Raw genomic sequence first — 12,548 nt, 5'->3', positions numbered from 1 at the left:
TGTTCCCCCACCATCAGTGACAGATTATGTCAGCAAAACAGACACTGCCCTCTCAGCCTGGGAAAAGCAATGTTTGTTTCTGTTTACATTTCACATTTTACTTACTCTTGCGTACCCCAAGTGTATATGATTTTTTCAGGCTGTAGTTTTTCATGCAACATACTACTCATGATCTGCATGTACTGTTAAAAGAGTAGCTCCTATGTAGTGGTGTGAATTCAGGTTGTGAGTGGGCCACCATGTAGAGCTGTGGAGCTCAGGCCAAACGCAGTGTGACCCAATTTTATGTGTGATTATATATGAAAGAGGAACACAGCTGTCAAAATATTGACAGGGTGAAATTTAAAGAACATGTCTAACAAAGAGACAGCAGAAGACGCAAACATTTGTGACACTTTTCCTTCCATAGACCATAGTAATCTTTAATTCACAGTCTGTATAAAAAGTATGTATATATATTTATATATTCAAAAGGCAACTCTCCCCACTTCCAGGTTCGAGTAATGAACCAGACCAAATACTGCTTTGTTTCCCAATTAATTCTGATAGCAGAGAAAAAGATGACACGTTTTGACCTCATGCGGGGTCTTGATCATATAATTCATTATCCATTTTCCATGCTTATAAATCGACCAAAGTACGTCTTGCACAGTGTCTCAAAAAAATTGGTGAAAAGACTATGGCCATCATTATGATCCTGATAGGGAGTGATAAAGTCGCAGTAATACCGCCAACTGGCCTGCGGTAACTGCCGCCAAATTATGACCATGGTGGTGATAACGCCCATAGACGGCCAATGTACCACACCAACCACCAGTGCGGAAACAACACTCACCACGGCGGTAGCCACCAACAGCCAGGCAGAAGACAAAGTACCACCCACCACATTATGACACAGTAAACGGCCACCTTTTCCGGGTTGGCACCAATGCCATAAAAAGCCTTGTGGAAACACTGCACAACCGAGAACTGACTCATCATCGGAGACACAGGGAAGACGAATGCCGCCATGGATCCCGAACTGCAAGTTTTCCTGATGCTCTTCTACGTTATGCTCCACTTGGAACACCAACGCCGACAAAGACGACAATGGTGAGTACAGCCGCCTAGCACACAAGGGAGGGAGGGAGGGAGGAAAACAAGAGTGACACACACATGCACAACACACACCCGACACACACACACCATGCACACGTCCAGCTGCACACGAAAAACAATTTGCAGTTGAAGCACAGCAGAATAATGTAAGGACAACAGGAATGCACAAAAGTGAATGTATTAATATCAACAGCTAATAAATTATGGAATTGTCCATGAAACAGATATGTACACATGTACACAAAGGGACACTGCCCAGTCCAATGTTCAAAGGGCCCATATGGCCACAATCTAAGGCTCAAATCGAATCCTGACTTCATCTGGATAGAACTCTGCAGGGGCATCAGTTTGCAAGTGGGCAGGCACCTCAGGGGGAGGGGGGAACCTCAGCCGGTTTCGGGAACAAGCCCACTGGTTCTGGAGGGGGTTCCTTTCCCATTGCTCTGTCCTTGGGATTGCAAGGCTACAGTCTCTCAGGTGGGTAACTTTCCCACTGGTTCTGGATGGGGCAACATGCCCATAGCTCTGTCCTGTTGAGTGCAAGGCCACAGTCTCTCCGATGGGTGACTTTTCCACTGGATCGGGATGGTGCAACATACCCATTGCTCTGTCCTGGGGAGTGGAAGGCCACGGTCTCTCAGGTGGGTGACTTTCCCACTGGTTCTGGGTGGGGCAACATGCCCATTGCTCTGTCCTGGGGAGTGCTAGGCCACAGTCTCTCAGATGGGTGACTTTCCTACTGGAGGGGGCCCCACGTACAGCAGCCCCTGTAGGGTGGCCTACATGGTGTCCACTGGTGGTGATGGCTGCACGATGGTGGCAGATGGAGGTGCCTCCTGGGTAGCCTCTGCAGGTGGTGATGGCTGCAGTGTGGTGGCTGATGCAGGTGCCTCCTGGGCAGCCTCTGCAGGTGGTGATGGCTGCAGTGTGGTGGCAGATGGAGGTGCCTCCTGGGCAGCTCTGCAGGTGGTGATTGTTGGAGTGTGGTGGCAGATGGAGGTGCCTCCTGGGCAGCCTCTGGAGGTGGTGGTGGCTGCAGTGTGGTGGTAGATGATGGTGCCTCCTGGGCAGCCTCTGGAGGTGGTGATGGCTGTACTTCCTCAACTGGCAGTAGGGCCCTGTGACCGCTGGTGGTGATGTAGGTGTCACCCTGACAGCCTTTGCTGGAGTAGAGGGCTTCGTCCTCTTCATTACATGGGGCGTGGATTCCTTACCCCTCCTGGCAGGGGTTGATGGCTTCTTCCCCTTCTTGGATGGAGGTGCAGGCTCCTTCCCCTTCTTGGATGGAAGTGCAGGCTCCTTCCCCTTCTTGGGTGGAGATGCAGCCTCCTTCCCCTTCTTGCCTGGAGGTGCAGGCGCCTTCCCCTTCTTGCCTGGAGGTGCAGGCGCCTTCCCCTTCTTGCCTGGAGGTGTGGTATCCTTTCCACCATGAGTAGGTGGTGCCACCACTGTCCCCGTGAACTGTTTGGCTGAGGTGCTGGGCTGTTTCTTTTGGACCCTGCTCTGACGGGCAGGAGGGGGGGAGGGAAGAGGTCAAGTTGGGCAAGGAATAGCTTCTTAGGGACGTGTGGTGGGAGGAGGGATGGGAGTGGAGGTTGAGGGAGTGGTTGTAGGAGGTGTTTGCTGGATTTGGGTGCAGGTGCATGGGCGGTGTGCTGATGTGAGGTGGATGGCTGTTGGGTGTGTGAGTGCTTGCGTTTCTGTCCTTTAAAGGGGGGGACAGCCCGGGTGGAGGAGGACAGAGGGGACGCATGCATGGATGTTGTGGAGGTGTCTGCTAGTGAGGTGTGTGTGCTGCTTGGTGTGGTGATGCTGGTAGTGGATGCTGATGTAGTGCATGCAGGTGTGAGTGTGGACATGACTGGGAGGGAGGTGGAGGAGGAGGTGGAGGGGGAGACAGTGGAGGCAGTGGATGTTGTCGTGTCTGCAACTGTATGGTGTTTGCGTGAGTGCTTGTGGGATGAATTGTGGGGCTTGTGTTTTCCTGTGCCACTCTTGGGTGTTGTCTTGTGTGCATGCTCATCTGTATGTGTGCCTGGGATGGGTTGTGGTCGAGGAGAATGGGACTGGGCAGTGGTAGTTGGAGGGGGGATGGTAGAAACAGGGACAATCGCTGCCATCAGAGAGGAGGCAAGAGCCTGAATCAATCTCTGTTGGGCCGCCAATCCACCGTGAATGCCCTCCAGGAATGCATTGCATTGTGCATCTAGGATGCCAGCCCCTGGATGGCAATCACAATGGTTCCATTGCACTGACCTTCGTAAGTGCGGGGAAGCCATTTTACCCGTGTACTGGACACAGGTACAGCTACATAATGGTAACTCCAAACCTGGGCATGTTTTGTATCAACCATGTCGGAATCATACCTCAATACTGTTGCTAGTATTGGGTTTTTGATTCCATGCACTTAGAGGACCCCCGATATTACTCCTACCAGTCTTCTGGGGTTTTTCTGGCAGCCCGCGCTGCTGCCATCATTAAAGGTTTCTGCCCTCCTGCTGCTTGACCAGCTCAGGCAGAGGAAGGAAGAACAAACGCTTTCCTGTGGTAGAGAGAGGTAACCCCTGGCTCTTCGGAACAGGCCCCTCCCCTCCCCCCCAGCCCCCTGAGACCCTCATGGGTGAGTAGCCGCGCTTTACAATACTGATTGATTGAGTGACCCTCTCCCTTGGAAATAGGGGTTACATGGCTTAAAGTGGGTCTTCCCAAGCAGCCGGTATGCTTTGAAGGGCACATTTGGTGCCCTCCTTACACAAACCAGTTTGCACCAGTCCAGGGACCCATGGTCCCTGTTTGGGTGCGAAACTGGACAAAGGAAAGGGGAGTGACCACTCCCGTATCCATCATCATCCCAGGGGTGGTGCCAAGAGCTCCTTCAGGTGGTCACTTGATTCTGCCACCTTGAATCCAAGATAGAAAGAGGCATCTGGGAGCATCTGAATGGCCAGGTCAGGCAGGTGACATCACAGCCCCCTCCTGATAGGCGATCACCTTGCTAGGTGACCAATCCCCCTTCCAGGGCTATTTAGGGTCTCCCTCTTGGGTGGGTCCTCAGATTCGACATGTAAGATTCCACCAGGACTCCTCTGCATTGTTTACTTCATCTTTTGGCCACTGGAACCGCAACTGGACTCTTCAGGAACCAATAATAACTCTATCCACTCCGGCGCCCCTTCGGACCCCTGCCCGCACTTCATCTTTAACAAAGCCGACGACATCATCGCCCCGCACCTCCAGACCGTCATCAACTCTTCTTTTTCTTCTGCTACCTTCCCCGAATGCTGGAAGCACGCTGAAGTCAACGCCCTACTAAAGAAACCTACGGCTGACCCAAGCGACCTGAAAAACTTCCGCCCCATCTCTCTTCTACCTTTCCCAGTCAAGGTAATAGAAAAGACCGTCAACAAACAGCTGACCACCTTCCTGGAAGACAACAACCTGCTCGACCCTTCACAAACCGGATTCCGAACCAACCACAGCACGGAAACCGCCCTCATCTCAGTCACAGACGACATCAGAACCCTGATGGACAACGGTGAAACAGTCGCCCTCATTCTCCTCGACCTCTCGGCTGCCTTTGACACCGTCTGTCACCGCACCCTAATCACCCGCCTACGCTCCACCGGGATCCAAGGCCAGGCCCTGGACTGGATCGCCTCCTTCCTCGCTAACCGCTCCCAAAGAGTTTACCTCCCTCCGTTTCGCTCAGAACCCACCAAGATCATCTGCGGCGTACCTCAAGGCTCATCGCTCAGCCCGACACTCTTCAATGTCTACATGAGCCCCCTCGCCGACATCGTACGCAAGCACGACATCATCATCACCTCCTACGCCGACGACACCCAACTTGTACTCTCCCTCACCAAGGACCCCGCCAGCGCCAAGACCAACCTACAAGAGGGTATGAAGGACGTCGCAGATTGGATGAGGCTCAGCCGCCTAAAGCTGAACTCTGAAAAAACGGAAGTCCTCATCCTCGGCAACACCCCGTCCGCCTGGGACGACTCCTGGTGGCCCACGGCCCTCGGCACCGCACCGACCCCCGCAGACCACGCCCGCAACCTCGGCTTCATCTTGGACCCTCTTCTCACCATGACCAAGCAAGTCAACGCCGTGTCCTCCGCCTGCTTCCTCACTCTCCGCATGCTCCGCAAGATCTTCCGCTGGATCCCCGCCGACACCAGAAAAACCGTGACCCACGCCCTTGTCACGAGTCGCCTGGACTACGGCAACACCCTCTACGCCGGGACCACCGCCAAACTCCAAAACCGCCTGCAACGCATCCAAAACGCCTCGGCCCGCCTCATCCTCGACGTACCCCGCAACAGCCACATCTCCGCACACCTGAGACACCTGCATTGGCTCCCAGTCAGCAAAAGGATCACCTTCCGTCTTCTCACCCACGCACACAAAGCCCTCCACAACAAGGGACCGGAATACCTCAACAGACGCCTCAGCTTCTACGTCCCCACCCGCCCCCTCCGCTCCGCTGGCCTCGCACTTGCTGCCGTCCCTCGCACCCGCCGCTCCACGGCGGGTGGGAGATCTTTCTCCTTCCTGGCGGCCAAGACCTGGAACTCCCTCCCCACCAGCCTCAGGACCACCCAGGACCACTCCGCTTTCCGGAGACTCCTAAAGACTTGGCTGTTCGAGCAGCGATAACCCCCCCTTTCCCCCCTAGCGCCTTGAGACCCGCACGGGTGAGTAGCGCGCTTTATAAATGTTAATGATTTGATTTGATAATCTGCAACTTGAGCAACGACTCCGCATTGCAACATTGTTTCTCTGGCTCCTTCCAGCAACTGCAACATTTCCCCAGCTGTGCATCCTCTGAAGTTGATGAAACTCCAGCCTGCACCAAAAAGTAAGAAGAAATTTCCCTTGGAGTGAAGGAGTAACTCCCCTACATCTGTAGGCACCAACTGCAATGACCACCTGCTGCGTGGATCTGTGCTCCTCCGGAACTACATGGATCCTACATCACAGGTGGTGGTCTGGAGTGGTCCCCTTGATCCTCTCTGCCAGCCGTCCAACTAGGACCGTAAGCGCTTGCCTGTCCTTGCAGGATAGTACCCCTGTGCATCGCGACCCTTGCATCTACCAAGGCTTGTTTGCTCCTGGTCCAAAGGATCTTCAGGCTCTGTATAGCTCTGGCCCCCAGCACTTTTTCCTGCCAAGCAAAGTCTCCTCTCTGGTTCGCCAGAGACGTGGGACTTCTCTTTAGGTGTGCTGAGTGGGCCTCACTGTAACTTGCTATGCCTCCTGCCAGTGGGTTGCCTGCGGGGGCTGCACCCTCTTCTGGTGACTCTCCCAACTGCTGAGAGTCACCCCGGACTCCCCTCATTAGGTCGAGTCCCCTGGGCCTTGCTGATCCTCTTCAGCCTTGCAACACTTCTTTGCCTTCTTTTGCATTTGCCAAGGCTTTTTGGTGGTTCCCTGGCACCAGTGACCCACTACAACCCTACAGCCGACATGGGACCCCATATACATCACTTCAGGGACTCCTCTTCATCTCCTGCGCTGCACAGGTGGTCTTCTTCTTCCTCCAACAACCAGGTCCTGCATTCACATAAGGGTGGGAAGTGGCTCTTTCCACAATCGGACATTCCATCACAAATTGAACTTGGTCCCCTTCCTTTGCAGGTCCTGTTCTGCCAGAAATCACCTTTGGGTCCTTCCAGTCTGGTTTGGGTCTTGCACTATCCTTTTGCTAAGTTCCATGTTAGTTTTGGGAAAGACCAGGTACTTACCTCTGCTCTTCTGGTCGCTGGGGTCACTCTGGTACTCACCTCTTCGGGTTCCTAGTTCCTCCAGCTCCCCTCTAACGCTTCCACATCCTTAGGTGGGAGACTGTATCTCGCATTCCATTTTTTTAGTATATGGTTTGACCCTTCCCTAGGGCCGTCACCATTTTCTAATACTTTTGCCAATGTTTGTTGACTTTATGCTCCTTACTGATTGCTATTGTGTATATATTTAGTGTGTTTACTTACCTCAAGTTGGGGGGACTGCGTATTAGTATTCTAGTATTTGTGTTACCATAATAAAGTACCTTTATGTTTGTAACACTGTGTGGTTCTTTCATGTGTGATAGTGCTGTGTGACTTTAGTGATATTGCAAAAGCTTTGCATGTCTCCTAGGTAAGTCTTGGCTGCTCATCCACAGCTACCTCTATAGAGACCTGGCTTCATAGACACTGCCTACACTTCACTAATAGGGGATACCTGGACCTTGTATAAGGTGATAACACCATTGGTGCTCACCAGGCCAGCTTCCTACAGTCCACACCTGCGAAAACCCTTAACTTGTTCTAACTTGGTCATTTTTTTAGAAGTGAGATGGTTGTGTACCAACATATCCCTTAAGGATAGATTATTTTCATACGAAATCAAGAATGTACACCCTGTTTTACCCTTAAAAACTGGGCCCTGTAACAGAATTCCCCAGCTGTTTTTCAAAATGTATCTTAATTTTCCAGACTGATCGTTGAATTCAGTTATAAACGTCATTAATTCTCTGTTCTCTTATTTTCCTTTCTTACCTGGATGTTGCGATCCAAACAATACATCCTCTCTTCTCACTTTATCTGCCCTATTACTGATCTGTTTTAATGCTTTCTTAGGGTAATCCCTGCTCTCTAATCTTCTTGACATCTCTTGCTTTACTGCTAAATAGGTTTCCTCCGAGTTACAGATCCTTTTATCTCGTGAATACTCACTTTATGGGATATTTCACATAAAGTTCGGGGATGGGAGCTCGCAGCATGCAAAATTGAGTTACCTGCTGTCTTCTTCCTAAACAGTTCAGTTATTAACATTCCATTAATGACGGATACAGTAGGTCTGGAAACTCTATTGTTTTCTGGCTGTAGAATTTCAAATTAAAAAAGAACAGTTGATGGACGGAATGCAGAACAAATCAAACATTCACCCCCAGTCACAGATCTGGGTTTAATCCATCAGTTTTTTTGCTCACCATGCCATTTCAGTTTGGACCCAGCCATATGCAAATCAGTCTTGACCCTGTTCCCTATGGGAACAGTCCAGCCCGAACTGCCAGACCAGGTCCTCCCTAGACCAGAAACAAGCATCCTGGGACCGGTTTTGGGGTTTCACCCCTCTTCAGCCAGGCTAGCTTGAATCTGGTGGCATAGTGAGCACGTGACCCACGTCTGGGCATACCCTTCCCACTTGGAGGCGACAAACGCAAAAAGAACAGTTGATGGACGGAATGCAGAACAAATCAAACATTCACCCCCAGTCACAGATCTGGGTTTAATCCATCAGTTTTTTTGCTCACCATGTCATTCTAGATCTGTCCAGGGAGGACTTGGCCTGGCAGTTCGGGCTGGACTGCTCCCATGGGGAATAGGGTCAAGACTGGTTTGCATATGGCTGGGTCCAAACTGGAACGGCATGGTGAGCAAAAAAACTGATGGATTAAACCCAGATCTGTGACTGGGGGTGAATGTTTGATTTGGTCTACATTCCATCCATCAACTGTTCTTTTTGTAGAATTTCAAATTGACATCATTTTTATTTAATTCTTTGTGGGAAGTTTTCAAATCAGTCTCACTTCCTTCCCACACAAAGAACACATTGTCTATATATCTGTGCTAGATGCTCACTTTACCCATCCAGTTTGCCAAATCACTACTACAGAGCACCTGCTCCTCCCACAAGCCGACTGCCAGGTTGGCATAACTGGGGGCAGAGCAAGTGCCCATGGAAGTGCCTAGGACTTGTTTAAAGCATTCATCTTCGGATATGAAAACATTTTCACCATTTTAAGAAGCATGTGTGTATGTTACAACATGTGTATACTCATGGCCCTTTAAAAATATTTGCATGCTCTTATGTCATCAGTGTGTCTAATGCTTGTATAAAGACTCTCTACATCTAAGCAGACCAACCACTGCTCCTCCCCCAATAGAGATTCTGTACCTTCTGCAAAAAATGTTTTGTATCCTTCCCATTGGAATTTATTATTTTTACAAAAGGAGAGAGGGAGTGATCTACAAAGATGAGTGTATTCTCGAATAAACTGTTCTTTGAGGAGACAATTGGATACCTTGGTGGATTTACCACACTTTTATGTACTTTTTGGAGCAGGTTAAAAGTCAGAGTCAAAGGTGTTTCATTTCTTAGAAACTGTCATTTATCCCAATTTAACAGTTGGCTATCATATCATCCCTTTATTGGCTGGAAGTATAATTTTGTTCTTTTTTGTAGGTCACCCAGATATGTTATGTCCTCCCTAATATAACTTTCAGTGTTATTTAACTGTCTATGGGCTTCCTTCACATAAGCTGTTCGATCTCTCCCTTATTAGAAGGTTTCATTATTGCACTTTGAGCTCTCTGTAACGATAGAACTGCTATATATATATATAAAATATATAAAATCTACTGATTTTAACTAAAGCAGTAACCTACGTAAGCAGTATCTAGGAAGGTATGCACCGAGAGCAAAATACAGTGGTTATAAGCTCTATTCTTTACTTTCCCCTTTGAACAGATTATTAGAAACCTTAAAATTATAATTAGTAGACACAGTTCTTCTGGGTAATTTACCACTCACATTTCTTTGTCAAAGAAAGTATGCAAAATATATATGTATTATGGCATTTGTATCTCACAACCTAGTAAAAACACAGTGGAGCACTGCATGGGACGAAAAGCAAAGATATGGCCAGAGGTAGCTGTGTGAGAGAAAAAATTGACTGATACTGTGTTGCAATGTAGTATTCTTTAAAGAGGTATGCCTTCAGCTCTTTCTTAAGTTGGAACAGGGTTGGAGTGTCCTGATGGATATGGGGAGGTTGTTTAAGATCATATTATCATAGTTGGCAAAGGTCTTTTAGCTTTCTTTTTCTTGTGCCTCTTTTTTATGTACGCAATAAATGAAACTACTTCAGTACTATTTTGTTCACCATGTCAATATCTGTCACCTGTAGGCAAAAGGTGACCCCACCTCGACCTTTGATGATAACAACATGATGCAGGTTGTGACTGATTTCTTTGTGGCCGGCACTGAGACCATGATCACCACCCTACGTTGGGCTCTGCTTTACATGGTGGCCTTTCCAGAAGTCCAAGGTGAGAGACAAACTGGCATAGAAGCTATATATACACATCGAAACACATTTACACACATCCACACTTTGCTTCACTGATCATCTACATACAAGCATGCACTAGCACATAATCCCTATGTGCTGCAACAAAATTTATAATGGCAGATATGCATCCAAAATAATCTTTCTGATCTTATTTGAAGCACCTTGTTAGCGCAGAAAACACAAAGTCATATAGTGCTGCAGTGAGTACAGGAATTGCAATATAAATGTTGACAAGGACCACAAGCATTTCTAACATTCTTCCTTTGTAAAACAGGTGATGAATTGAATTGAAGGTACAAAAGATTGCCTGGTGAGAGAGCCCAGTGCTGTTTTTCTATAAGAAGAAAGCAAAACATATACATTTTCAATGAAGCTGAAGGAGACCCAGCCAAATTACTTTAAGAGGATTGAAACATGGACACTATTAATTTATTCATGATGCTTTTAAGTGTGCTCTTACCCACAAGTGTCCTGGCACTGAACTTAAGAGAAGCATGATGGTATTTAGAGAACAAGAAGGTTTTTTGGTTCATGTGCAAGGATAAATGATTCTCATTGGTCTGAATTGGAAGAGGGAGATTTGCAGCAAATACACTAAAAAAGCATCTTTCTGACCAGCAGAGTTTAAAGACATGGAAAGGAAGCAGAGAGAGCAGCAAAACTTCTCACAGAGCAGATAGGATGGTAAAACTAGAAGCAGGGCGACTGAAAACACATAGACCTAATTTATGGGCTGCCCTATGCACGGGGCCTTGAAACTAGCCTTTGGCTGGAAGTTAATACAGGCTCACACTGAGGTACAAGAAGGAATGTTAAAACGAAAATAGACTGATCATTTTGAATGTCTGAGTAGATATTCTGGAAGGCTTAAAAGTTCGCATTGCCTTAGTTCAATGCAAGAATATAGTTATTCCAGTATTGGAACTTTCATAGATTCACATGCGTGAATCATTCCCCGAAGTCGAGATGGAAGTCCCCGGTACCTTTACAAAGTAGTGTCAATATAGACCTAAACATAGAGTCCTTAGGCCCATTAGTTTAGTATTCTGTCAGAGTAATTTATTTTTAAAGGACTAAAGTTGAGAGTCCACCAATCAGGCGACACCACCCTTTAGAACGCTCCTGAGAGAAGCTCCAGTCCCTCAGATTTTCTATCACACATCGTTCTATGAAGTCTCCACTGAGCTCTGCTCTGATTTTCACTGTTTGGATATTTTAGAAGACTTTAGTCTCATTTCTCCACTGCTCTGAAGGTTCCACCTTTAGTATCCAGAGCCTCACCTTATCAAAAGACTGACATCATGTCTGACAAGGAGAAGAAAAGTCTCTTCAAACTCAGTAAGACTTGTAGCAAAAAGAGGTTACATTCTGAGACCTCATATCGGAATTTCGTTTATTGCCTCTACCCAGATCACTCTACAAAGGACTGCAAGGTATAGCGTACCTTTTCCATCAAATCTTTAAGGGACAGAGACGGAAGGTTGCTTGTCTGGCTGCAAAAGCTTTAATCCAGGAATGAGCCGATTTCAGATTCTTATAGTGAGGACTCCTCTTCTTCTTCCAGGACATGCCACAAGAGAGAGAGAACATCCCAGACTAGATCCTCCTCAGAACAGCCCAAAAAAGCCTCCAAAAAGGCCACCTCAGGGTCCTACAAAGACTGTAGCCCTTCTAAAGCTCCTCACAGATCCAGGTCTCATTCACCTCTAAAGGAGAGAAAAGAACATCCTACCTCTTCTGAAAGGGCTAAAAAAACCTTCTCTGAGCTGCCTACAGCACCTGTTAGAATCTCCCATATCTTCAAAAAACCTTCCTCAGCTCCAGGCTGTCGACGATAACCTCACCATCAACAAACACTTCACAGTCATTGAGAGCTCTAACGAGCTCCCCAGGACCAACGGGATCGCTGACGAGCACCCCACCGTCGACTAGCGCGTCGTCATGAACAACTTGGGCACCAAGACATATACGACGCGATCATCAACAAAGATAAAAGTGACCATTTCTTCCCAGTCTGCATCTGCCTCCTTTTCAACAGACATCATCATCCACAGCGTCAGTCACTAAGTCGTCGACACTCAAGATCCACCCATCCTCATTGTCGACAACAAGGACTATATATTTGCCATCAACAACTGCACCGATGACAGGTGCATCCCACACCATCCTGTCGATAACCCGGTCTACCATCCTATCGACGGCCTCGTGGTCAGCCCCGTCGCTGACCCCGTTAAGAAGTGAAAAAAGACTCAAAAAGCTTAAATTGATGCAGTTAACCCCTGAACACACATTTCCTAGTAAGGTAAATCCCCTCATACCAACTCATTTG

General features: G+C 48.2%; 1 protein-coding gene across 1 annotated transcript in view; it reads left to right on the top strand.

Annotated features, from left to right (window-relative positions):
* The window catches only part of LOC138279164 (cytochrome P450 2J5-like), a 117,018-nt gene that overhangs the window by 90,963 nt on the left and 13,507 nt on the right, over positions 1 to 12,548 (top strand). The window contains exon 6 of the mRNA XM_069219385.1: positions 10,055 to 10,196. Within this exon, the coding sequence (XP_069075486.1) occupies positions 10,055 to 10,196 (142 nt within the window). The remainder of the gene's footprint in view (positions 1 to 10,054; positions 10,197 to 12,548) is intronic.

The sequence above is a fragment of the Pleurodeles waltl genome, unplaced genomic scaffold (genome assembly GCF_031143425.1).
Source record: "Pleurodeles waltl isolate 20211129_DDA unplaced genomic scaffold, aPleWal1.hap1.20221129 scaffold_69, whole genome shotgun sequence".
NCBI classification, from domain to species: Eukaryota; Metazoa; Chordata; class Amphibia; order Caudata; family Salamandridae; genus Pleurodeles; species Pleurodeles waltl.
This window is presented reverse-complemented; position numbering and strand designations above follow the sequence as displayed.